The following is a 26,828-nucleotide window of genomic DNA, read 5'->3' on the forward strand; positions in this document are numbered from 1 at the left end:
AAAGGAGAAATTAAAAAAACTTACTATCACCGGTGCGTCTGTGGTTTCATCCCTGAAAAGTAAAGTATCGATTAGTTGCATTAATCCAAAATTTTTGTGCAGTTAACTGACGGCCGTCACCGCTTTAGTAATCATCCTGAGAAAATCGACTAAGTGATGAGACGAATGAAAGACATCAAGGCAACTTTTTGAGCCGTATATGCCGTCTTTGTGCGCTTAGAAAGCCAGTAATAACCCATCAAGCTGAAAACTAAAATCAAGTTAAACATGTGACCAATCTTAATGTACTCTTACCCGTCTTCGTCTCTTTTCAGGCATGTGTGACGTACAAATCCAATCTCTGACCCACGTGACACTCGTCTGACCAGCCAGAACTCAGGTCGGCTTGTATCTAGTACTTCAACTTTGTCGCCCCTCTTAAGAAATTTATTTCCAGTCTCTTCTGAATAGAAGTCCTCAATGGCTGTGTACAGCTTGAGCGTCAGAACCTGGGAAGCAAGTGAGGGAATAAAACTATGATATAACCAAGTACTATCTTCACAAAGATTTATGCACTAAAGTTTTCTATAACTCTTCAGTGACTTAAAATAATTTTTTTTTTTAGGGAAGATGAAATCTTCTCTCAAGATGAATCATGGACCAAACACTGATCGACCTAATATTTAGTATGTGTATATGACTTCTCTCAAAATTCCCTAATCAATGAATATCGACTCCCTCTTCCCTTTAACCCCTTAAGGTGACTAGCATCTAATTTCTCCACACAGTCTCGGCCCTGAATCAAACATTAAGGTCATGAGAATAAAGTAACTGATCATCAACTGTTAAACACCTTCTCCTTGCTAGTGCCAAGAAAAGGAATGTAAAAATAACAGAATTGTGAATATGTATACTGATATACATATACCGATGTACATATACTGATAAACATATACTGATATACAAATACGGATATACATATACCGATGTACATATACTGGTAGACATATACTGATAAACATATACTGGTATACATATGCAATATGCATATTGACGTTGGGTGTAAGGGGTTAATCAAACTCTCACCTCTTCAACTCTTGAGAGGCCTGAGTTCTTACGCGGAGGTTTTCCTCCAGCAAAGGGTGGCAGCTGATCGGCTCCTAAAATGAAGGAAACGAATTAGCTCTTTCTTTAATCTTAAAGTGTATGAATAAAAAGGTGAGCAGAGTTTCCCTTCTAAGAAAGAATTTTCAGATAATCAACAAATTTAGGTGCTGAAATGGGCTGAAATTTATATGGCGCTGCACATCTTAGTATCAGTTGTTTCCTCAAGACTGTAAAATTGTGGTCTGGAAAGTACGGGTAATTTTTAAAAGAAAAATTGCATGTTTTTGTGCGGAGCAAAGATGATTTCCTCGGAAATAAAAAGTTCCAAATACTATTCGCAGCCTAATTCTGAGGTATTCCTACTTCTCATATATCTTAAACAATCCTAGTTACTACACAATCTACCTTACACACCTTCAACAAATAACATTCCAGTAGAAGACACTTCTCCCACAACGTTTTTGGCGACCACTTTATACGTTCCAGCATCTTCAAACTTGCCTTCTGTAATCAGAATAGAGAACAAGTCTTCCTCCTGCAAAACTTTGATGTGTGGAAACTGTTCATCACTGATCTCTTTTCCGTCTTTGTACCAAGAGACTGTTGGAGCAGGTTTTCCGCGCACACGCACATCAAACCTAGCTGCACTGCTATCTTCGATAGAGCGATCGGTCAGCGGCGCTGTGAATGAAGGCGTTTCACCTTGATTATGCCCTGAGGGAAAGCAAATGCAATATTCAGTCACTAAATGGAGGTCTGGTCCAGTTTCTTTCACTAACACGACATTTGTTTGCATTGGATATAATAAAAAATTTCAATAAAAACATCGGACTTGCTATTCCATGTCTGTTCATTCTGAGTTATGTCGACGTGCTACCGAACATCAGAAGCGTCTTTATTTTGTCTTTGAAAAGACAATTTTAATACAATGTCTTTTCAAAGTCATCATAAACTTCAACGAATTATCATTTGAGGAATACTTGAGGCACATAACCCCAAAACAAAATTCTATGATTTGGCACCATGCACATTACCCTTTGACATTTACCTTTAACCAAAAGTTTTGCTTGACAGGCAACAGATCCCCCCATGTTGGAAGCCACACAACGATACTCGCCCTCGTCCTCCACGGTCACTTTGTTGATAAGAAGGGAATAGTTTCCACTCTGCGAATCTTTGATAAACTTCACTCGAGAGTCTTCCTTCACGAGCTCTCCGTTCCTGTACCATGAGACTTTCGGTTCCGGTATGCCCCTTGACTTGACAGTAAAGTAGACAGTATCCCCAACAAAGACATCGCTGTTGCTAAGCTCTTGTTGGAATTCTGGCTCGCAGACACTGTCACGTGATCTCCGACGTTCCATACGGGCGTTAAACTTTTCAAGTTGTTCGTCATCTTGGGATGAAGATTCTGACATTGATTCTAATATGAAAGAAGGACAACAACAATCAGAGGCAAAATTAAGGGGGAATTAGCGTGAAAAATGTTACAAGAATAACTCTGCAAGTTGCCATCAAGGAGATTTTCTTTCAGATGGAACAAACTTGCGACCGAAAAAAGGTTACTTTTGCAATGCTTGAGGCAATTCGATGGCATTCACCTTCCACTAGGACTTCAGCCGAACACGAAGCAATGCCCCAGCTATTGAGCAGCACACATTTATAAATTCCTTCGTCATCGACAGTAACTGACTGAATGTCCAAGGTGTGTTGCTCGCCCGCTGATGACTGAGTGAACCGAGGCTGAGAGCGGATGAGGTCATTGTCTTTGAACCACTCGATGTTGTCAATGGGTTCAGGACCGGAAGTCACCTAAAAAAGGAAATGTAACAAATTACATATTAGGCTCGAATACCTCCTGTTACCATTTCAGTGACTATTCCATGTCAGCTGTTCAGAATAGATTTAAGTATGTGCCCTATTAATAGAATTCCACGAATAATAAGATATGTGTTATTATACCTCTAAAGTGACATTTTCTCCATCATTAACTTCAATGTCCTCCAGTGGAGAGACAATAGTCGGTTTAGCACCACTCTTTGACCTGGATGGCCGCTTTGCCACTGGGAAACCTGGGGCTGTGCCATCGGTACTTTCTTTAAAGTCTACCGATTCTATACACAAAGAAAAGAACAATTATTTTATTAATATTGTTATGTTGAAGAAACCTCCCGAGAGTTATATAATCTTCTAACACACGACAACATTCCTTTAAACAATATCACCTACACAACCATCAGTAAGCGTGAAGCATCATGTGGGTACATTGCCGGTTTACAAACATTTTGAAAAACATGTACATTCCAGCAAAGCATCACCAACCTCCCACTGTTAACTTGGCCTCGCAGGACTGGGTTCCAGCCTTATTAGATATAACACACTTGTAAATTCCTTGATCCTGAATCTCAATAGGAGAAATCTTAAGCGAGCAATGTTCTCCATCAGACGACAACTTCAACCGCTTTCCATACTTGATCGGCTCGTTGTCTTTAAACCATCGAATCTGCAGTGGTTGGCTGCCAGCGGCTATTATTTCTAGTTGTGCAGTGGAATTCTTTACCACACATAGGTCGCTACATTCTTGAACAAATTCGGGCGCCATTTGGGAAAGGCGACTGAGATTGAAATAAAAAAAAAGGAACAGTATTAATTAACATCGAACTCAGATCTTTTCCAATGCAAACAGAGACCCCAAGTGTGCTCGACACTGAACGATGAGTTCAAACATTTTCACAGCGAAAATAATTACAGGATTCTTGCTTCGTTAAAATAAATTCAACTGCAGTCATCCTCCTAATCAACTAATATCAGTGATTTTGCTGTTGGCAGTCGGAACGAGTTTGCTCAATTAATTTCATGGAGCGAGTGTACTTCAAAACGAATCATGAAAAAAATTTACCGATAAGGACGTAAATTAGGGGGACATGTTATCCACAGATATGTGAATTTTAAGATCAATCTAAGAATTATGTGTAAACCACATTTCAAGCAAGAATCACGATGTACTCACCCGCGGTTCATTACTGTTTGGGGAACTTTGACTTTCTCTGTAAAAATAAAAGCACAAAATGATAAGCTTACCGCAAAAAAAAAACAACAACAACACAAAACAATTCAATTCAACCATTGTATAGTTCCCCCCTTTTTGTCAACCATTTGTTACACCGAAATCCGGAAATCTTAACAATTCGCCAGTGTAATAGCACAAAGGTGTTGTCGTTGATGACGTTACATATATAGCCACATTATTATGAATTCATACTGCTAACAACATAGAGAGGATACCTTCAACAAGCACTTCACAATCAGTAGAAACTGATCCAGCATCATTGGCGGCAACACAACGGTAGACCGCCTCATCTTTGACTGACACATCGAAGATGTTAACTGCTTGCATCTCTCCAGCGGAGATAATGGCAATATGATGGTCCTCTTTCAGAGCATGGTCGTCTTTGTACCACGTGACCTCGGCTTTGCACTCGAGTGGTACTCGAACGTCTAGCGTCAGATTGTCTCCTTCTTTAACCTGTTTGTCTTGAAGCTCTGATGAGAAAACCGGTTTTGGAACTAGGGGTAAAGAAACGAAACAAAAATCAGTCGAAATATTCAAACGCATCCACGTTTAACGCCTCGACCAAGAGTCGGTGTTGGAGTAAAGGATAATTGTTTACATCTTGCCTGACCTGATTTAACTGCAGGCTTTGGTTTTGGTGCAGGTGGGGGCGCCACTTTCTTGTCAGTAGGTTTCGGCGCCTCCCTAGAATGGGAAAAAGCGACAAGAAATTAGCAAATAGAAGCCAACCGAAAATCAGGAAAAGGAGGGTCTTAAATTAATTTTTTTCTGAATATATAAGGTTCACAAAGCTAGAAGAGTAGGCACAATAAAAAGTAAAATGAAAGCAATGGAGTTATAACAAAAACTCCGTTGGGTATTGAACTAATTGATGGCCATCATTGACAATCCAGCTAATTTTCCATCGTGGGCGAGCGTCACACCCCATCTTATCTTACTTTATTGGAAGTTCTTCCTTGGACTGTAACTCATCTTCCGAAGTTTCCTCACTCTCATCTCCTGTTGATTCTTCAAGGCCTGTGTGAAAATGAACAAACAAACAATCACATCTGAAATGCCTCGAATTCAGAAGAGCTCTTCAAATTTTAATTCCTTAGAAAAGATGAGAGGGTTTGTTCAGGGTGAAACATCAGGCTTTCGATATCTCCCTCAAATGAAGTTCTGGTGAAAAAAGATCGGCAATGACAATCATTGAGCTCAGAGGTTTTCAACCAGTATTAACCTTTAATCCTGACATGATATGTGTTTCTTGAGTCTTTTTAGATAACTGAGCGAAGAAAAGCATCAAAGGCAACTAACCTTCTACTATTAGCTCTGCGCTGCAGGTCACTTCTCCTTTGACATTTGTTGCTTCACACTTGTACACGCCCTCATCGTCTACAACAACATCATTAACAAATAGGGAGAACACTCCGTCGTCATCCTCATCAAACCGGATTTTTCGGTTCTCCTCAAGCAGTTTGTCATCCTTTAGCCAGCGTACTTTCGGGACAGGGCTTCCAGTGACCGTGACATCAAATCGCGCCGCGCTTCCTTCTATAACTTCTGCTGTCTGCATCGTCTGATCAAACTTAGGAGGGGTCGCAGGAGTACCACTCTCAAGCTCACGTTCACGCGACACTGGAATGTCTGTGGCCATTACTACAATGTCCTCGTCAACTGGCTTCTTAGGACTGAAAGACAAAACAAGGATCGTATGATTAGAAAAGACGTACAAAAAGAAACATGAAGTAACAAGAATTTTCAAGAGTAAGTTTAGGCGATAAATTGACTTACAGTGACATAACACCCTCCTTGATTTCTGGCTCGGGAGCTGTAAAGAAACAAAGAGACAAAAGCATGAGTCTCAAAAGAGCGAAGACAGGCCAGTGCCAATACATAAGATGAAGAAGCGAATGGATTAAACGAACGATGGGCAAACGAATGGTTGGATTGACAAGTTTACAATGATCAAACAATAAAAAAGGGCGGACGGAGCGACTGCAATAAGGAGACAAAATTACCCACTGGGGGACGAACGAGCGCAACTACGATTATCACTGAAGGGAAAGAAAGATGTATACCGACCATCATATCAAATCGAAATAATTTTACCAAGTTGTAATAAAAGTAGCCCTACACACCTTCAACAGTAAGCTTAGCAGAACATGAAGCCTCCCCTGCCTTGTTTCTTGCTATGCACGTGTACTCTCCTCCATCATCAGCCTGTGCACGTGGTATACGAAGTGAATGCACCCCATTTTTGCTCTTGTCAATCTTAATTCGACGGCCTTCTCTGATTGGCTTGCCTCCCTTCTGCCATATCACATCTGGGACTGGATTACCCGACACCTTAGCTGTCAGTTTAACGTCTTCCCCCTCAGTGATTTTTGTCTCACTGAAATTCTGTTCAAATTTTGGACTAACCGTTACTTCTTGACGAGGTTTGGAGAGTGCTAAACAAATTTTAACAACAAAAAAGAATTGTTAGGTCAAACTATTTCCGTTTTTCTTTTCTTCTGAACTGTTTACATCTTTACTCCCTTTAAAAAACCAAGACAGTCAAAGACTTCCTCCAAACAATTAAAGGGTTTACAAATCAAGGTAATGTTGTAAGGTATTCATATAAATTCTGGGTAACTAAACATAGAAAACGAATGAGACCAACCTGTAATAGTGACTTTAGCGGAGGTGCTGACGCTGCCTACTTTGTTTGTGGCTTCACATTGATATTCACCGGAGTCTTCCAACTGACATTCTTTGATCACAAGCGTAAATCCGCTCACTGATTGGTTGATGTCAAACCGTCCTCCTGCGCTAATTGGTTCGCTATCCTTGTACCACTGGAATCCAGGTTCCGGTGTTCCCATGGCCCGACATGCCAAGCGAACTGAGCTGCCTTCAACCGCTGACTTATCTCGAAGCTTTAGAATAAATTCTGGTTGTCGGAGACGTTCTTTTGGTTTTGGAGGTTCCGGTTTGGATTGTGCCTTTAGAGTTGTTGGCAAGGGTGGTTCTGACTTCTCTACCTGAGCTGAATCAGGCGAGATGAGGGTCTCAATCACTGGTGATGCTTCCGTAGAAACACGTTGTTTTCTTCTACACAAAAAACACAATTTGTTAATTTCCATCCACTCAAAGGGTCGCTCAACTTTCATTCTTATATAATCAATATCTAAAGGAAAATTTATTTGCCGTTTGTCAAACCAACTGCGGCTTTACACGAAGATTAATCAAACAGTGAAAATTTTGTTTGTAACATACTTCTCTTCCTCTGGTTCTTGTTCACCAGCTGATTCGCTCTCTTCGTCATCTGTTTCTGTGATTAAAAGAAAGCAAATGGCTTATTGGAGGCAGAGGGAATAATTTCACAGAGGAAGCGATGCGAACGATAAAATGTTGTTATAAGAGGGAATTATAAGAAGCAGAAACAAATGAATGACAATAAACAAAGAAGCAGAAACAAATGAATGACAATAAACAAAGAAGCAGAAACAAATGAATGACAATAAACAAAGAAGCAGAAACAAATGAATGACAATAAACAAAGAAGCAGACAACACAAATTAATCGCTTACGTAATATATACAAATCTGCTGAGCAGTGAGCCTTGCCGGCGCTGTTCCTTGCCACGCACTTGTACATGCCTCCGTCACTTCCGCACACGTCATCTATGACAAGCACTTGTCTGTCATCATCATCCTCAAACTTGTACCTCCCTCCCTCGAGCAAGGGTTCGTTCTCTCTGTACCATCGGATATCCGGCCGCGGGTCGCCGATCACACGGCACTCCAGTCTCGCCGTTTTACCGGGCACTGCATCAACATCTTTAAGTTTCTGAGTAAACCTTGGTGTGTTTCCTTCGAATTCAGGTTCCATGTCAGCTGAAATAGGGCCAAAAAATTCTCAGATCACCACATTACCAAACGATAAAATTGTCAAAAAAAAAAAATTATCAGCCCATGAAACGAAGAGCATAAGGTGCCACCACCTTGAGTTGACCTTTAGAACCAAATTATCATAAAATTCCCAAATTGGTGCTACTCACGTTCAACATTGAGGTATGCATTGCTCTCAACCTGACCAAACTCGTTCCTTGCCACAAATCGAATGTGTCCTGCATCTGTCCTCTTGGCGTCTGTGATGTTCAAAGCATAAAGATCCTCATCACGTTCACAAGTGAAGCGGGGCCATTTATTGACAAGCTGATCATCTTTGTACCACTCAGCAGTCACGCTACTACTGCTAACCACTCGACAAGCAAACTTTGTCACGCCACCCTCCTTCACGTCACGGTTGCGTAACACAAGCGTTATGTCTGGAGGAAGCTTAGGTGGACCACTTGAGGAGGATGATTCAACTTCATCTTCTGTGTCGTCCGACAGCATATCAAAAGTTGACTCTCTGACAAAAGAAAAAATAAACAATTTATATAACTCGTAAGATATTCAATCCTGGATTAAACATGTCCTTTCTCGAAACAAAATGGGAAGCTCATGTTAAAAAATATATTACACAAGTATGTCTCCCTCGCGAAGCATAGGATTCATTTGCCAACTGAACAATCTTTTTAATAATATTTGCTGTGTGCTTATTGAGTGATCGTAACTCACCGTGAAAGACGTCTCTCGTAATCAGAGCCACTGGTAGAATCAAAACCATGGCCTGTGCACGAAAGAGAAAGTAACAATTTTAGTGAAACAACAAGCTTATGGTAACATTACAAAATATGGTAAAAAAAACAAACAAACAAACAAACAAACAAAAAAAACACCGTGTTGCTTGATTTCTATCACAAAAAACAAAGTTAAAGACAGCGTTTAACAAGAAAATTAGATACTTACTCTCTATGAATAGTTCTGCACTGCACTGAACTTTGCCGGCTGGATTACTCGCCACGCACTTGTATCGCCCTCGGTCAGATGATTCAGCCTCTCTTATGAGCAGTGAACACAAACCGTCGTCTTCAAACAAGAATCTCATTCGACCGCCTTCACGTATCACACGGTTGTCTTTGTACCAGTCCACCTCCGGCTCGGGTGTCCCTGAATAGACGGAAACCATAATATCAACAAGATATCATAACAACCAAAACAAAGGCCAATTAATTCCCCCACTCCCATTTAACTGTGACTGAGTTATTTTTTGTTTTGTGTGGTGTGCGTTCAGTTACATTATCGCCTTTGGTATTATTTCTTATTTAAAATGAAATGATCAAATTGTTGTGATTACAAGCACTACAGTTGCCGCAATATCAGGAAATATTCAAGGAATAAGGCTGACTTAATTCATTAGAGGATTAGAATTAATCTTACCTTTGACACGGACATCAAACTTAGCAGCACTCCCTTCAACGATCTCAACGTCCTGAAGTCGCTGAATGAATTCTGGTTTTACAGCTCCGGCAGGAACTGGTTCTCGTCTAAGAACAAGCTTTTGAGCTGTGAACCAGAATAACACTCATTTAATTCGCATCAAAGACTCAACCTCTGTTGTCTTAGAGTCTGGCTTCTGTGTAAGGAATTATGAACAAAACGTATCCAACTAATGGAAGGCTGTTATAAGAACATTCCTTACCTCAGTGTCACATATCAAAAAATCTCCGCTAAGTTGTGGCAATTTTTCTTTAAAAATATGATACTCTAATTACCAAGTTTTATTATTTGACAGCCCTAATAACTTATCTTGACTTTTCTAGTGTTTTTTTTTTAGTAATGTTTGACAAATACTTGAATTTTAAGCCTACCATTAACTTTAACAACAAATGGTTTGACAGCTGTTCCAGCGGAGTTCGTGGCTTCAACTCGGTAATTCCCTGAATCATCTGGGACTGCCTTGGGAATCAACAGAATGCTCTGGTCACCTTCGGTCTCCAGCTCAACTCGCTTGACTCTCCGAGCCAGGCGATTCTCCTTAAACCATTCCACTTGAGGGGTGGGCCTCCCTCTGACCTGCACCACAAGCTTGACAGGAGCTCCTTCCCAAACCTCAAACAGCTGCTCCTCTGTGCCTTGAATAAATCTGGGTGCCACTTGTCTATCACTGACTTTGAGCTCAGCTGAACTCGCGGCTTCACCAGCGCTGTTTGTTACAAGGCACCGATACTGACCACTGTCCTCTGTGTGGCAATCGCTTATAGTGAGTGAAAACCTCTGCCGCTCTGAGTCTTCATCGATGGTGTACTTTCCTTCACTCTTGATGGGCATTTTTCTCAAGAACCATTGCACCTTGGGGTCGGGCTTGGCATTAACTGCAATCTCAAAAACGGCGTCATCTCCTTCTAGTAATTCCAGATCATTCATCACTTTTTTGAACTCTGGTTTACTCGTCGATACGCTCACAAAAAGACGCGTACTACAAGACGCAGTTCCACTCTTATTCTTAACAACACACTGGTATTCTCCGCTATCTTCAAACCTAGCGTCCGAGATGACCAGTGAGATGAGGTCACCCTCCAACTCTGTTTTCACCCGTCGGTTTTCACTAACAGGTTGACCATTCTTTTTCCATTCAATATTAGGTTTGGCTGTGGCATTTAGGCGACATTTCAGTCTCGCTGTCATTCCGATGGTAGCTTGAGTCTCTTCCAACGGTTGAGTGAATCTAGGTGCAGGTTTCTTGCCTGCAGAAGACATACACACTTCGATTAAAAAAACAAAATTAACATAACCAAGAAAAATCCAGAAAAATTCTGCAGAAGACTTTGCCACAAACCTACCACGGATGGATAACAGTACTGAGTTCTACAAAACAACTTACATTGTTGTGTGAATGATATAAATAGCGTCACACTCCATGCAGTACCACGCACATTTACTTACCTTCGATATCAACCTGGAAGGTTTTAGTCGTTGTACCTGCAGCACTCTTCGCAACACATTTATACACTCCAGAGTCCTCGGGAGTAACAGTGAAGATTGTGATACCAAATTTATTTCCTCGCGCTGATATATTTCCGCGACTTGTTCTTTTAAATGGCTTGTCATCTTTAAACCATTCTACGTCTGGACTTGGATTCCCCCGAATTGTCACGTTTATCTTAAGTTCATCGCCTTCCTTAATTTCTATTGGTGAATCACCGTATTCATCGGAGAACTCTGGCGCAATCTGTCTCTCTTTTACATCAAGCCGTGCAGAACATTGCATTCTTCCAGCTTCGTTAGACGCAACGCATTTATAGCTTCCGAAGTCATCTACTGACACATTCTCAATAAATAAGGAATGTACATTGCTGTCCTCAGAATACACAATTTTAAATCTTCCTCCACTGACGATAGCTTTTCCACCCTTTGACCATTCAGTAACAGGCTTAGGATTGCCAACCACGCAGACATCAAATCGCGCGGTATCACCCTCAATAACTTCAGTGTGCTTCAATTTCTCCTCAAACTCTGGTATTATAACAGCTTCATTAACAAGCAGCTCTGCGGAGCACGACACACTGCCAAGTTCATTGGTTGCTACACATTTATATTCCCCTTCGTCATCAGCAACAGTATCAGAAATTGTCAGTCTGCAAACTTCCGAGTCGAAGTAGGTTTTCACTCGTCTATTAGATGTGACAAGTTCATCGTCTTTGTACCATTCGATACTTGGTTCTGGCTTTCCATGAACCCAGCCCTCTAATTTAGCACTACTGCCTTCAACAACTTCTATTTTCTTTAGAGGCTTGAAAAACTCCGGCGCTGAGCCTTTGGGTTTTTTGGCTAGTTAAGAAAAAGGAAAGAGTTAGGAATATTGAGGTTGAGTGATGTTTCTTTTTCCACAGGTTTGGAGTTGGTGATACAAGAATTGTAGCGTTTACCACCATCGCCTTAAAAAAATATGGGCTCAAGGGATGACTTAACTAGTTTTGAGTCCTTCACAGTAGAAAAAGAAATATAAGATGGGCCCTATGTTTGTATAACTCATTTTTATCTGAAATTAGCTAACCTTCTACGGTGATGTTAAATGTCCGCATTGCTGTTCCTATGTTACTCTTTGCCACACATTTATACACTCCAGAATCAGCTGGCTTGGCGTTGTATATGAGAAGTGTTTGTTTCTCTCCTTTGACCAGGGTGGTCATATTTGATGACTTTCTGACACTAAGTTCATCTTTATACCACTCAACGTCAGGAGCAGGTTTTCCTCGTATTGTAACTTCCATCGAAACTTCTTCCCCTTCTCTGAAGATTACTGGAGCGTCACTGAACACGCCTGCAAATTCTGGAGCCGTAAGCTTTTCATTAACTTCTAATTCCCCACGACATGTGGCTTTTCCTGCCTCGTTAGACGCAACACATTTGTAAGTACCACTGTCATCTAAAGTTGTTTCATCAATTATTAGAGAATATAATTCATCCCCGTCGTCTGCTTTAACAATAAATCGCCCTTCGTTAATGATAGCTTGAGGTCCACGGAACCAAGAAACGTTCGGCGTAGGATTTCCGCTAACCCGTACATCAAGCTGAACTTGTTCGCCTTCATTCACCTGTAAACCTTTTAGCTTTTCCTTAAATTTGGGTGCTACAATTGGTATGGTCACGACAAGTTCTGCTTCTGAAAAAGTCGACCCTAGATCGTTTTTAATGACACATTTATAAGATCCACTATCGTCTTCTTGCGTTTCAGCGAAGGACAATTGACACATATCGCCTATTACATCAGCTTTGATCCTTTGACTAAGTTCGACTTGTTCTCCATTTTTTAACCACTCTGCCGTGGGTTCTGGTGATCCAGTCATGCGACATTTCAGTCTTACAGGATTTCCCTCTACAACCTGCGTTGCTTTTAAAGGCTGTGTAACTTGTGGTGCCACTCCTTTAGGTTTCTTTGCTTTTTTTCCTGAAAGGAAAACTTTTGTACATCACTGACTGGATGCTTTTAATACTTTTTTCTTAACACTGGACTGAAAGCCAAATCCCCCCCCCCCCCCACCCAGAGAAAGCCATGTATGTCATTTTCAGTGATTTCTTATTCCCTTACACCGTGTTTAAAATTCTCTCCAGCTCTGAAAAAGTATTTACATCATAGTACTGCGAAAAAAGAAATATCTTACCTTCGATATTCACTTGGAATGTTCTAACAACGCGTCCAACCCTGCTGCTAGCCACACACTTGTAAAGGCCAGAGTCCTCTGGTGAGACATTCATAACAACTAAAGAGAACTTGTCGTCTCGGGATCTTACGTCCAGACGACTTGTTTTTTTCAGTGGCTTATCATTTTTGAACCACTCGACATCAGGACGAGGTTTGCCTTTTACGGCAACAGACAATGTCACCTCGCCACCTTCAACTGCTGTGATTGGGCCTGTCTCCTCCTCGTCAGCAAATTCAGGGGACACTATACTCTCCTTTAGTTTAAGTTCAGCTTCGCAGGCGGCCTCTCCAACGTTATTAGTTACTTTGCAGGTGTAAGTACCGGCTTCATCTGGGGAAACATCGTCAATTACAAGAGAGAAGAGATCATCTTCCTCATCGTCAATCAAAATATATTTTCCAACATCTTCGATCTTGTCAGCTCCTTTAAGCCATTGCACAGCTGGTTTAGGATATCCTGTTACACGCACATCAAACCTTCCTTCTTTGTTTTCAGCTACTTCGATGTCCTTCATAGCTTCCGTAAATTCTGGTTTACTATCAGCTTCGTTTACGAGAAGTTCTGCAGAGCAGGATGCAGCACCCAGCTCATTTTGAGCAATACATTTGTAATCACCCTCATCGTCAAGTTCCGCTGCACTAAATGACAAAGAAGCAAGTTCTCCATCAAAGTCAGCTGTAACTCCTTTGTTGGTCTCTAATGGTTCTCCATCTTTAAGCCACTGGATGGTTGGTTGCGGAGTCCCCTTCAGAGTACAGGAAAGTTTCACTTTGGTCCCTTCGGATACTTCAACTGATTGCAAAGGAAAGGTAAACTCTGGGGCACTTCCTTTAGGCCTCTCAGCTGAGGGTGTAAACAAAAATATAGTAATTACTGAAGTATATATCACAATGTAGTGATTATAATATCATAAAACAATAAACATTGAATGGGCCAGAAACGTCTGACATTCCTGCAGGTCCTATTTTGAATTGTTAGTCGCAGTAAAAATTCAGAGGCTGGTGCTAAAGTGAAATACAAGGCTAGTTATTTAAAAAAAAAAAAGTTTAGCCGTATTTTAAAAAAACCGCGTCCTAAACTGTGCACGTTGTCAAGAAGGCCCCAAAACTAGCGTTGGAAGGACAATCATTTAATGAAAACAACTCTCTTTATAGAGAATATGTAAGGCTCACTACTTGTGTAAAACCGCGGTTTGGGTTAGAACTCGTCTACATAGCCAGCCCACAATGTTCAAGTGACGATTTTAGTGCGCCTTATCATTGTGAAGAAGAGACTCTAGCTTCTCTCAAAATCATAAAACTCTCAAAACGCATACACCAAAATCACATTTGAAAATTCTTCCACTTCAGAAATATGAAGTGCGTTAAAAAGAGAGAGCTGTGGAGGGAAGTATCTCTTGTTTAAAAGAAGTTTCACCTAAAAGGTTCAAACAACGTTCAATTACAGTCGGAAAAATTACGTCATTGTGGTTAAAAGAGTCCTACCTTGTACCCTGACATCAAACGTTCTGGTGGCAGTTCCCATCTTACTCTTAGCTTCACACTTGTAAACACCGGAGTCATCCGCCCTGATGCCAAGAATCACCACAGAGTGTTTATCTCCACGTGCTCTAATGTCTAGTCTGGTACTCTCGCGAAGGGGTTTGTCATCTTTGTACCATTTCACGTCAGGTTTTGGTTTTCCGTTGATTGTGACATCCAAACTAACTTCTCCGCCTTCAGTCACAGTAAGAGGAGCCTCAGATTGGTCTCCTGAAATTTCGGGGGCGAAAAGCCTCTCCTTTACTATGAGGTCCGCTCGGCATGTGGTTTTACCTGGGTCAGAAGAATAAGCGTTAAATCTCTTTTATATGACTTCGCCCTAAGTAACTATTAGCAAATTAACGGGTCTATATTGGTCGACAATCATTCATAAAAAAGCGCGCGATTACAGATGTAAGTGCATACATAACAAAGCATACATCTCCGTTACCAGAACAAATGCGCGGAATCTCTGACGCCAATCACTCGTTAAGACTGAATTTAGACAGACGCGCACAGATGTGCGCAAAATTTTAAAGCTACACATAACGAAAAAAAAAAAAAACACCTTACCCCCTTCGTTTGAGGCTTCACACTTGTACATCCCAGCATCGTCACGCTGGGTATCACGGATTTCAAGTGAAAACATATTGTCTTCAGAATTCTCTTTAAACTCAATTCGACCTTCGCTCTTCAGCTTACTAATCCCTTTAAACCACTGTAGCTCAGGCACAGGGTAACCAACTACTCGAGTATCAAATTGCGCAGAGTCTCCTTCCATCACTTCGACTCTTTTGAGTTTGTCCTTGAATTCTGGCTTAGCTACGACTCGCACTGTTAGAGTGGCCGCACAGGATGCTGAGTCAATCTCATTGGTAGCCACGCACTTGTATTCTCCTTCATCAAAAGATCTGGCATCCCTAATTGTTACAGCAAAGGAGTCGCTATCACTTTCAAACTTGACCCGTCTGTTTTCCTTCATCCGCACTCCCTTTTTAAACCACTCGATGTTAGGTTTGGGTTCAGCAGTCACAGTGCACTGTAGTTTGGCATCACTTCCTTCCTTTACCTCCACGGGTTGAAGAGATTCAGAAAATACCGGTGCTTTTCCTTCTGGTTTCTTAGCTACATTTTAAAGCAACAAAAATAGTAAAGAGGACCAGCAAAAAGATCCCTTCATTGATGTGAACGACGGTTTTAAGAATGATACTCACGCGTTAATGGAAAGAATAAAAGAAACCTACCACTACAATGGAATGCACGTATGAAGAAAAACCAAGAAAAATAATAACAGTAAATACATGCAGATAATTAGCAGATGCTAAATGTTTAAAAGAAACGAGTAAGGCGTTTAAAGGTAGCTATTTCCCTTTCAAAAGTGTCTTTGGGAACAAAGCCTTCCGATGGGTTGTCTCCTTTTTTCAAATGGATCTTCACATAAACAGTAGATGTATTGCAATGGTGAGACTACACGAAAGGACCTCCAATCCACATGCGCAACATTTCAGATAAATTAACCTCACACTGTAGAATATTCACTGATGGTTTGGAAGGGCTACCTTTAAATGAAAGCAACACACACGAACATACTATCAAAATGCTGTTTTTTTCTTGACTACCTTTCACATCCCCTCCTTCCTGTTCCATGACAAGAGCGCTCTCGACCTTGGCAGCTGACTCGGGTACAGTGATGGATTCTTCAACCGCAGGCAGCGCACTTTCAGCTTCCTCAGCCTCTTCTCGTGGGATCAGCGTTTCTCCAACAATTAATTTACTTTTACATGAAACTTCACCGACTTCATTGAATGCAACACACTCATATTCACCGCTGTCACTTGGCCTTGCCTCTTCAATCACAAAAGAAAACAGGTCGTCCTCTTCGTCATCAATCAAAATAAAGCGACCCTCATCTTCGATCTTTTGTTTTCCCTTAAACCAGTCAACTTCTGGTGGCGGTACACCCACAACACGCACATCAAACCTGGCTTCGGCCCTTGGCAAGACACTGACATTCTTCAGCTCTTCTTTAAAGTCTGGTTTGGTTTCAGCTTCTTCCACCAGAAGCTCTGCTTCGCTTGACGCACTGCCGAGCTCGTTACGAGCCACGCACTTGTACTCACCCTCATCGTCAAGTTCAGCTGGTTTGAACGATAAAGAAGCAAAATTGCCTTCAAAGTTCAAGTTGATGCGCTCCGACTGTTTCACTTGCTCGCCATCTTTAAACCATTCAATATTGGGTTGTGGTTCTCCTTTTACCTCACACTCCAAGTTTGCTGGTTTACCTTCCACAACTGTAAGGTTTTGGAGGGGTGTTAAGATTTCTGGTGCTATTCCTTTCGGTTTCTCGGCTGTCAAGGAAAAAACACAGGCAAAAAAGGGCATTGTGTTACAATAATACAATGCCTATTTTTGTAAAAACTCATGAAGGATATAACCATTTCAGTCGCAAGCATGTTAACGCATGTTAACGCATGTTAACGCATGTTACTTGAGACGCTGGGAGGACATAAGCCATTTAAGAAAATATGTGATAAAACTCTCTGGCAACCCTGCATACCTTAGATGGTCATAGTTTCAGTTAAATGGATTTCCGGAGGCAAAAAAAGTCAACGATTCCAGGAATAAAGGTAAAATACCTCGTACTCTGACATTAAACGTTCTGGGAGGACATAGGCCAATTAAGAAAATATGCGATAAAGCTCTGGCTATCCTGCACACCTTATATGGTCATAGTTTCAGTTACATGGATTTCCGGAGGCAAAAAACGTCAACGATTCCAGGAACAAAGGTAACATACCTTGTACTCTGACATCAAACTTTCTGGTTGCAGTTCCCATCTTACTCTTAGCTTCACACTTATAAACACCAGAGTCATTCGTCTGGATGCCAAGAATCACTACAGAGTGTTTATCTCCACGCGCTTTGATGTCAAGCCTTGTACTCTCGCGAAGGGGTTTATCGTCTTTGTACCATTTCACGTCAGGTTTCGGCTTCCCAACAATTGTTGTATTCAAATTACAGTCATCGCCTTCTGTAACTGTAATGGGAGCCTCTTCCTGTCCTTCAGGAATTTCAGGAGCAAACAGCCTCTCCTTCACAGAGAGCTCACCACGTACTGTGGTCTTTCCAGCTTCATTGAAGGCCACGCATTTATAGATCCCAGCATCATCACGACTAACATCCTTAATGGTAAGAGAAAAACGGGCAAGATCCTTAACCTCTTTGATCTCAGTGCGCTCGTCATTCTGTAGTTTTATGGTCCCTCTGTACCACTCAACAAACGGTTCAGGATAACCGACTACAACAACGTCAAAGCTGGCACAATCACCCTCAACTACTTCAACCCCTCCCAATTTCTCTTTAAAGTCTGGTTTAGATAGAACCATCACTTTCAACGCTGCTGCGCACGAAGCAGAACCGAATGCGTTAGAGGCAACACATTTGTATTCTCCTTTGTCATCTGGCCTCGCGTCTTTAAAAGAGAGAGAGGATGTCATCCCATCACTATCCACTTTAACTCTTCTGCTCTCTTTCACTCGAACTCCATCTTTTAGCCACTCAAAGGTCGGGGGTGGTTCAGCGGTAACTGTACAATGAAGTTTAGTCGCATCGCCCTCTTTCACTTCTACTGCTTGTAAGGGTTCTGTAAATTGTGGTTCATCGCCCTCTGGCTGCTTGGCTATTAAGGTAAAGTCAAAAGATTTTTTAAGGTTTTTTTTATGAAACAAGCAAGTCCTACCTGTCTTTTAGTTTGTCGGCCTGTCTGTCTGTTAGTGTCGTGCAGGTTTACACCCCAGACACCACGGTTGAGACAAAGAAGATGGCAGAGACAGTGGCAATTAACATCATAGGAAGGGGGAAAGGGGTGAAAGAACAACATGAAAGTTGTTCTTGGGAAGTGTCACAAATAATTATGACTTGGAATGTAGCTTAAAAGTTCAGAGAAACAGATATTCGCCCACTTGCTCCTGCAACAGAAAACCGAGAGGCTGACTAAGTGATTACGGATTGGGTATGTTATGATAATAAAGACAGAGCTCAGCTGGGATTGACTAGTGATTATAATTTGGTGCCAGAGAATGCACACTGCAGCTAGACACAATACCTGAAATTTGTACATCAAACTCCCTCTCTACAGAGCCTGCTTTGCCACTAGCCTTAAGCTTGTACAACCCAGAATCTTCTGGGACGGCCCCCGTAATTTTCAGCATGTGTGTGTCCTCTATGACAAAACGATTCAAACGTTGATCCTCTTTGACTGTTTTGTCATCTTTGAGCCATTCAACTTTCAGTTCTGGTTGGCTTTTCCTCAGTTCTGCACTCAAATTGATTTCACCTCCCTCTTCAGCAAGAATTGGGGCACTTTCAGCTTCGTCAACAAACGCAGGGGCAATCAGGGTCTCTTGCACTAAAAGGTTGGCCTCGCAGAATACTTCACCTTCTTCATTGAATGCAAGACATCCGTATTTTCCAGCATCTTCTAGTTTTACGTCCTCAATGGTAAGTGAGGAGCGCCCTTCATCTTCCTCATCCTCATCATCCAGAAAAGTAAATCGCTCAGCTGGTTCTTCCAATATCTTACCGTCTTTCATCCAATCAACTTGTGGCCTGGGTACTCCCGTAATAAGCACATCAAACCTGGCTTGTTGACCAACATGGACAGTGACATGCTTCATTTTCTCCCTGAACTCCGGTTTTGCAGCTGGTTTGTTTACAAGAAATTCAGCCCAGCAAGACACACTGCCAAACTCATTCTGGGCAACACATTTGTAGTCACCTTCATCGTCAAGTTCGGTTTCCTTGAAATTCAGAGAGAAGGTTTCATTATTACTTACAAACTGTATACGCTCAGACTCCTTCACTTTCTCGTTGCCTCTAAGCCACTCCACCGTTGGCTTGGGCTGTCCGCTTATTTGGCATTTTAACTCGGCAGGAGAACCTTCAAGGACCTGAACAAACTTTAAAGGTTCCACAATTTCCGGTGCTTTTCCTTCCGGGCTCTTTTCTGCGAAACAATAAGAAACGAAGCTTAATATGTTGAGAGTAAGAGAAGCAGAAAGAGTCTGCCTAAAATCACGGTCATCTTGTAAATGTTTGATTTTAAATAAGGAAATTGCTCCCCTCGTGTATCAATCCCGCACGACTGTTTATACCGTCGGCGAGCAAGATCACGAAAGAAAAAGGTGGTCTCCAAAAGAGGACTGAAAAGAGGTAGCTGGGCCTAGGCTGATAAAAGTGTTTCTTAGGTTCGATGATTAGCATCCGCCTAAAACAAAGTTACCATCCTAGCGTAAATGAAGAAATGTATTTGAATCAATAGGGAAAAAAAAACTCCATCAAGTTAAAATCATCAAACCGCATAACACTTTGTTTACGTTATGAGCCCCAAACATACAATTATCTTTCTAGTAATGCAACTTCAATCTTATTTCACGGTACGTTTAGATTAAGGGCCGAGTAAGGTAGCAACCCCTTTTTAATATGCATGTCAGTGAAACGCTACCTTACCTGCTACGTTTACATCAAATCTACGAGTGACAGTGCCTGCCTTGCTTGAGGCTTCACATCTGTAGCTTCCCTTGTCTTCAGAAGTAACATCTAAAATCACCAAAGAGAACTTGCCATCCTTTTCGTCCATTCTTATTCTGCTGGTTTTTCTTACCTTTTTGTCATCTTTGTACCACTCCACAGTTGGTACAGGCTTGCCTTTAATACCTACAGTTAAGCGTGCCTCATCTCCTTCCATAAAGTTAAATGGAAGGCTTTGTTCTTCGTCCGTGAACTCTGGTGTCATCATTTTCTCTTTGACAGCAAGAGCAGCTTTACAACTTGCCTGTCCTTCCTCGTTCGCAGCTATGCATTTGTACGTTCCTGCATCTTCAAGAAGAGTGTCCTCGATGATCAGTGTGGAGATGCCTGCCTCTTCGTCATTCATCATCACGTAACGACCATCGTCTTCCAGTTTGTCTTTGCCACGGAACCAATCCACCACTGGAATTGGATTTCCTTCCACAGTGACATCAAACCGTGCTGCCTCTCCTTCAGTGACATTAACGGGTTTCATTCTCTGTGTGAACTCCGGTTTCTTGTATGGTTCGTTAACTAGAAGTTCCGACGTGCAGGAAACAGATCCAAATTCATTCTTTGCAAAGCATTTGTAAGCGCCCTCATCTTCAAGCTCAGTTTCTAAGATCTTCAAAGTGCACAATTCGCCGTCAAAACGGATCTTGACCCTCTTGTCTTCCTTCACCGGTTCGTTGTCTCTGAACCAGTCGATAGTTGGTTCTGGTTTGCTAGTAACTCTACACTGTAGCTTGGCGGGTGACCCCTGCACTACCTCTACTGTCTGTAGGGACTCTATGAATACTGGTGCAATACCTTCGGGCGGTGCGGCTAAATGAAATGATGAAAATCCAAATCTGAGTGTACAAGCAGCTTTCAGCTAATTTGACACCTTACTTAGAAATTGTGTGCAAATCTCGATAAATGGTAAAAAAAGTAGAAGAAGTGTCATGATGCCACGAATGCCACTGGTTAGGCACTCCGTTAGAGGTTTGGGTTTCAAATTGGGGGTCATCCACTTTTGGTAAAAAATCGCTTAGGGGCTCTAGAGAAGAGGAGTCCGAATGTTTTACATGCGGGCTCCAGAAACTCGTTCGAAAAGAATGTGAAAGGGTTTCAAATGCTTTTCACATGCAATTACAGCAAAAAACTGTGTCAAGATTGCCTGCATCATAACGACTACCTGAATACAAATGATATACTTCTACTCTCATAAGATTTAACATGAAGCAACGAACCTTTTATGTCGACATGATAGGTTTTTTCCACGTTACCACCTTTGCTCTTTGCCTGACACTTGTACACCCCAGAGTCCTCAGGTTTGGCTTCCAGAATAAGAAGAGAGTGTTCGCCATCTTTGGCATCTATCTTCAAACGGCTTGTTTCTCGCAGCTTCTCATCATCTTTGTACCAGTCGACTGTGGGAACAGGTTTTCCTTTCACGATCGCACTAAGACTGACAACATCACCCTCTGCTACTTTCAACGGAGTCGCTTCTGGTTCAATTTCTATTTCAGGTTTAGTAACAGCTTCCTTTACTGCCAAGGCGGCTTTGCATGACCTTTCACCTTCTTCATTCAAAGCTATGCAATTGTATGTCCCAGCATCCCCTAAGAGCGTGTCATTGATTATAAGTGTGTAATTACCACTGTCTTCGTCATCAATGATTTCAATTCGCCCTTCGTCCTCCAATTTATCTTTTCCCTTAAACCAGTCTATAACAGGAGGTGGATTACCAGCCACTTTCACAGAAAATTTTGCAAGTTCTCCTTCAATGACATCAACTGGTTTCATTTTTTCTTCAAACTCAGGCATAGTGTTTGGTTCATTAACAAGGAGTTCAGCGGAACAAGAGGCTGAACCGAGGTGATTTTCAGCAACGCACTTGTATTCACCCTCATCATCCAATTCTGTATTCTGGATTTTTAAAGTGGCTTGCTCTCCATTAATTCGAGTTTTGTATCTTTTCTCCTCTGCCACAGTGTCACCATCTTTAAACCAAGCTATGTTAGGCTCTGGATTGCCTGTGACCATACACTTAAGAGTGGCTTCAGTTCCTTCTATGACCTCAACTGTCTGCAGTGGCTGTGAGAAGTTGGGGGCCTCTTCTCGTGGTTTAGCTATGTAAGATATAAATGAACTCCAGCTTTTATCTATCATTAAATTTCAGCATACATTAACAATATATTTTAGTTCATAGCAGGTAATTTAAGGTTAACAACTGGGTTGAAAACGTAAATTAGCCACCGTAAAGGGTAAAAAAGCTGACGTTTCGAGCGTTAGCCCTTCGTCAGAGCGAGCGAAGGGCTAACGCTCGAAACGTCAGATTTTTTACCCTTTACGGTGGCTAATTTACGTTTTCAACCCAGTTGTTAACACTAAATTACCTGCTATACTCTCCCATCGACGCAGCACCACAGTTTCTTTAGAAACTTACCCCTTTATTTCAGTTCATAGACAGACAGATGATTATTCACACACTTGTAAGTAATTCCCTTGTATTCGAAATAGGAAATACATTTAACTGCTCTACTGGACACGCCACAATGCATATAACTAATGTAAGGGTGTAACCTTTAATCCCAAAGCAGCACTGAGTCTGAATCAACTCCAAAAAGACTCAGATGAGTGATTCTTCTAACTGGATGCAACTTAGTATAGTAGGTGTGTCCAAATTTTAAGTCCTCGACAGTATTAGTTTTTGTACCTTGAACATTTTCATTGAGAGGTTTTTTGTCAACTTCCTTTTCGCGTACAATCAACTGAGCTTCACATGACGTTTGACCAGCTTCGTTGGAAGCAACGCACTTGTATTGACCAGCATCTCCTGATTCACTGCTTTCAATAACCAATGTGAACAGATCTTCTTCAATGGCATCAATGTGCACAAATCGTCCTTCATCTTTCACCTCATTTGACCCCCGATACCATACAACTTTAGGTTCTGGAACGCCAGAAACTCTAACATCAAATCGGGCCTCCTCTCCAGCATTAATTACAACAGCATCCATCTTTTTTAGGAACACCGGTGCGGCAACATCTCTCACAGGTTCTGCTTGCAAGTCGGAAGTACTTATTGTCTGTTCTAATTTAGGTTCTGATCCTGAGTGACGAGAAAAAGCACGCACTTTACAATCATTTATAACAAAAAAAATAACGTCCAGAACCATAAACAGAACAACAATAAATATCTTCATCTCATGAGGAAAAATCAGAATTGCGGAGAGAAGAAAAATTGAGCGCAAAGAAAAACGCGATGCAGTCCCTCGAGGCAGTTACAGAAATTTACTGATTCCTACATCGAACGAAAAGCACTCTCTTGGTGGCCAATGTCAGTATTTTATTGTCTTTGCTCAAGAGGGTTCATTTAGGAATGCCGATTTTATAAACCAAATAAATATGCTCGCTAACTGATCAATACTTTCCAGAACGTTAGAGAAAGATCACGTTACCTTCTATATTAAGAAGAAACTTCTTGGTAATTGTACCCATTACACTAGTTGCAACACACTTGTAAGTACCGGAGTCTTCTGGGGTGACATGATGAACCATTAGCTTAGAGTGATCGGGGTCCTGTGAGATCTCAAGATGAGAACTGGACACGACTGGCTCTTCGTCCTTGAACCATGCAATTACTGGTGAGGGTAACCGACCAGTATTCACAACCATAGACACATTGTCGCCTTGAGAGCCTTCCATAGGCACCTGGCAATAACACAAATGAAAATTGAGCACGAATGTTTGAAAAGAAATAAATAACCAAAGGTAAACGGAGCATGAGCAAATCTCCTTCTGCCATAGAGGTTATCAAGGATAACCGGATAAGGACCAAAAATAACATAAACCCGTGACCCCAGTGGGGCTGTCAGGGCAATAGCCCAGACTACAATAATACAATACAATATTTATTTTCCATATACGACATTTACAGATGGAAAAAAAAAAATGAAGAAAATTGATGACAGAAAATAAATGGCGAGAAAACCTGAAAGAAACCACGAGGCTTATAACAAGTCAGGCTTTCTCACTTAAAATAACTAATCTTATATTAGAATTACAATATGGACTTATGGTAATTAACTTTGACCGCGCACACGTACACACACACACGCACACACATATTAAGTAAGTTAGTTAAGAATTACTGCCTTACAGAAGTTAATACCTAGAGAGAAGAAATTCCTTAAGCTTTCTTTTAAAAGAAGTGGAGGAGGGAGAACTAGTTATGTCAGAAATTAGCGAATTATAAAAGTTTGGACCTTGAAAGTAAATTGAAAACTTCCTGGTGTTCGTTCTGCACAGTGGCAAACGGAAGGGCTGAGCATTCCTAGTATTATAATTGTGGATTTGACTATTCAGTAAAAAAAAGTTATTGAATTTGGAAGGGAGTGTAGAATTCTCGAATAAAAACACAAAAGTACCTAATTGAAACGAATGGATATCATGAAATTTTAAGAGTTTAAGTTCCTTAAAAATAGGGCCAGTATGGGCAATGTATGTAGAATTGCTTACTATTCTTAACGCACGTTTCTGTAAGGTTACAATTCTTTGAAGGAGTTAGGGGAATGAAGGAGAGGACTGCTTTCAGCACACCGTTTTAATATTTCTTTTCACAAGTCTTAGGTGGCTAACTGATCGACGTTTAAATAATTTTCGTACCTGTTGTACCATCTGCTTTTACTTCGAGCTAAAGATAGTGCGTTACCCATAAAGGATATCTATAATTCGAAAAAACGATGGCACATTTGAATAAAATGCTCCTACCTCTTCCATTTCATCTTTGAACTCCGGCGGAACCTGAGTACGAGTAACATTCAGGCTGCACTCACAATTGGCAGTTCCAGCCTCACTCATTGCCACGACCTTGTACGTCCCAGAATCACCAACTTCACAATCCTCAATGACGAGACAAAAGAGCTCTTCGTCATTGTCATCAGCATCGTCAACAATGATCACACGTCCCTCGTCTTGCAACTGACTCCCGTTCTTGAACCATTCCACCACCGGTTCAGGGTTACCTGTGATACGAACCTCAAACTTAACCACATCACCTTCATTGGCCTCAAGGTTCTTCAGCGACTCCTTAATCAGTGGCATACTAACACCTTCTTCCACAATTAGCTCAGTCTGACACATGGCTCTTCCAAACTCGTTTTGCACTACACATTTGTAGTCACCTTCATCGTCTAATTCTGTACAGGAGATGACAACTGCAGAAGCATCACCCTCGTTTTCAATGGTGATGCGATCGTCCTCCTCCAAAGGTTCGTCATCTTTAAACCAGGAAACTTCTGCCGCAAGTCCTATTCGACAGTCAAGCCGTGTTAAGTCACCTTCAAGAACCTCTATCTCTTCTGGCAAACGTGAGATGAAATGAGGAGCGTTTTCTGAGTGACAAAAAAAAATTCGGAAAGTCAAAGATCGCCTAAGTCAAAATGGTTTCGAGAAAGAGAAAGAGAAGCCGGAAGGACAACGTTCGAGTTAAAGCGCACGCTTGTAAATAGCCAACTGAATGGCTTACTTCAGTCAAAGTTTCTCATGTTGCTCTGGAGTCATTTTTCTCGGCCGATTTTCTCGGCCCACTACCAAGGGTACATGAAACCTGCTTGCTTTTTTTGTTGTTGTTTCGTTTAATATATTTGTTTGCAGACGTTGCACGTTGATGACTTAGTCACTACCATGGTCATGTTAAGAATTTACAACAACGATAGTTCTAAAGACCAAAGAGTATTTTTTAGAATAAAACACCCGCTGCAACTTGAACGTTGAACTCCGTTTCATTGGTCGTTTCTAAAATTTCGAACATCACATACCACTGAACTCTGCATCAACAAATTCCACAGAATCAGTCTTTTCTGCAAATAGAGAAATCAAGTTGCAAATGGTGAAAAAAATTCTTTCGGTCCTAAGCAAAAACATCATATGGTAAAAACACTGCAGTACCTTCAACCAGGATTTGTGCCTCACACTGATCTTGTCCTGCAGGATTCTTCACTACACACTTGTATATGGCCTCGTCGTCGATTTCTGCTTGGTTTACTCTGAGCACATGAATCTCGTCGTCTGAGAGTAATTTGCAGTGATCGTCTGCTTCTATCTTTTCATCGTCTCTGTACCACGTGACAGTGACAGGTTTGGAGCCAATCACTTTGATCTGCAGTTCAAGCTTTTCCCCCTCCACAATGTCCCCATCAGAAAATTTTTGAACCAGAACAGGCTTCCTGAGTCTGATCAAAACAATAATGAACGTTCATTTTCAAATAAAATGCCTTTCGGATCCTGAACGTTGTAAACAATGTGGAGTAATTAAGTTTAAAAGGTAATGATAAAATTTGTCTCAACTTCTTATCAGGTTCTGGTTCCATCTATGTCTATGATACTATAAAAACAATACGTGAAATTACTTACATCACTTTTTCGTCGTCACTTGGTTCTGAAATGAAATAGAGAGTTTTTAAAAAAATCATCGAGTAATTAAAACAAACAAAAATTAATCTGTACTCATACAGCACTCATACGGTACCGG

At 41.3% G+C, this 26,828-nt stretch overlaps 1 protein-coding gene across 4 annotated transcripts in view; it reads right to left on the reverse strand.

The window, feature by feature from the left end:
• LOC131797441 (muscle M-line assembly protein unc-89) overlaps positions 1-26,828 on the reverse strand; it is a 94,858-nt gene that overhangs the window by 26,328 nt on the left and 41,702 nt on the right. For all 4 annotated transcript variants that reach the window (XM_066160063.1, XM_066160062.1, XM_066160064.1 and 1 more), the window contains 39 exons: positions 26,711-26,735; positions 26,246-26,529; positions 26,116-26,157; positions 25,067-25,689; positions 23,755-24,007; positions 23,010-23,405; positions 21,541-22,422; positions 20,249-21,133; positions 18,846-19,745; positions 17,538-18,419; positions 16,360-17,088; positions 15,314-15,865; positions 14,705-15,034; positions 13,179-14,063; positions 12,071-12,964; positions 10,960-11,844; positions 9,885-10,760; positions 9,454-9,579; positions 8,983-9,183; positions 8,752-8,803; positions 8,187-8,542; positions 7,717-8,022; positions 7,403-7,457; positions 6,807-7,237; positions 6,283-6,594; positions 5,936-5,972; positions 5,459-5,832; positions 5,098-5,176; positions 4,770-4,843; positions 4,372-4,653; positions 4,097-4,133; positions 3,409-3,701; positions 3,049-3,200; positions 2,688-2,898; positions 2,135-2,509; positions 1,501-1,800; positions 1,066-1,139; positions 295-488; positions 25-52 (listed from right to left, as the gene is read on the reverse strand). In XM_066160063.1, the coding sequence (XP_066016160.1) occupies positions 25-52; positions 295-488; positions 1,066-1,139; positions 1,501-1,800; positions 2,135-2,509; positions 2,688-2,898; positions 3,049-3,200; positions 3,409-3,701; positions 4,097-4,133; positions 4,372-4,653; positions 4,770-4,843; positions 5,098-5,176; positions 5,459-5,832; positions 5,936-5,972; positions 6,283-6,594; positions 6,807-7,237; positions 7,403-7,457; positions 7,717-8,022; positions 8,187-8,542; positions 8,752-8,803; positions 8,983-9,183; positions 9,454-9,579; positions 9,885-10,760; positions 10,960-11,844; positions 12,071-12,964; positions 13,179-14,063; positions 14,705-15,034; positions 15,314-15,865; positions 16,360-17,088; positions 17,538-18,419; positions 18,846-19,745; positions 20,249-21,133; positions 21,541-22,422; positions 23,010-23,405; positions 23,755-24,007; positions 25,067-25,689; positions 26,116-26,157; positions 26,246-26,529; positions 26,711-26,735 (14,672 nt within the window). The remainder of the gene's footprint in view (positions 1-24; positions 53-294; positions 489-1,065; positions 1,140-1,500; positions 1,801-2,134; positions 2,510-2,687; positions 2,899-3,048; positions 3,201-3,408; positions 3,702-4,096; positions 4,134-4,371; positions 4,654-4,769; positions 4,844-5,097; positions 5,177-5,458; positions 5,833-5,935; positions 5,973-6,282; positions 6,595-6,806; positions 7,238-7,402; positions 7,458-7,716; positions 8,023-8,186; positions 8,543-8,751; positions 8,804-8,982; positions 9,184-9,453; positions 9,580-9,884; positions 10,761-10,959; positions 11,845-12,070; positions 12,965-13,178; positions 14,064-14,704; positions 15,035-15,313; positions 15,866-16,359; positions 17,089-17,537; positions 18,420-18,845; positions 19,746-20,248; positions 21,134-21,540; positions 22,423-23,009; positions 23,406-23,754; positions 24,008-25,066; positions 25,690-26,115; positions 26,158-26,245; positions 26,530-26,710; positions 26,736-26,828) is intronic.

The sequence above is a fragment of the Pocillopora verrucosa genome, chromosome 13, assembly GCF_036669915.1.
Source record: "Pocillopora verrucosa isolate sample1 chromosome 13, ASM3666991v2, whole genome shotgun sequence".
NCBI lineage: Eukaryota > Metazoa > Cnidaria > Anthozoa > Scleractinia > Pocilloporidae > Pocillopora > Pocillopora verrucosa.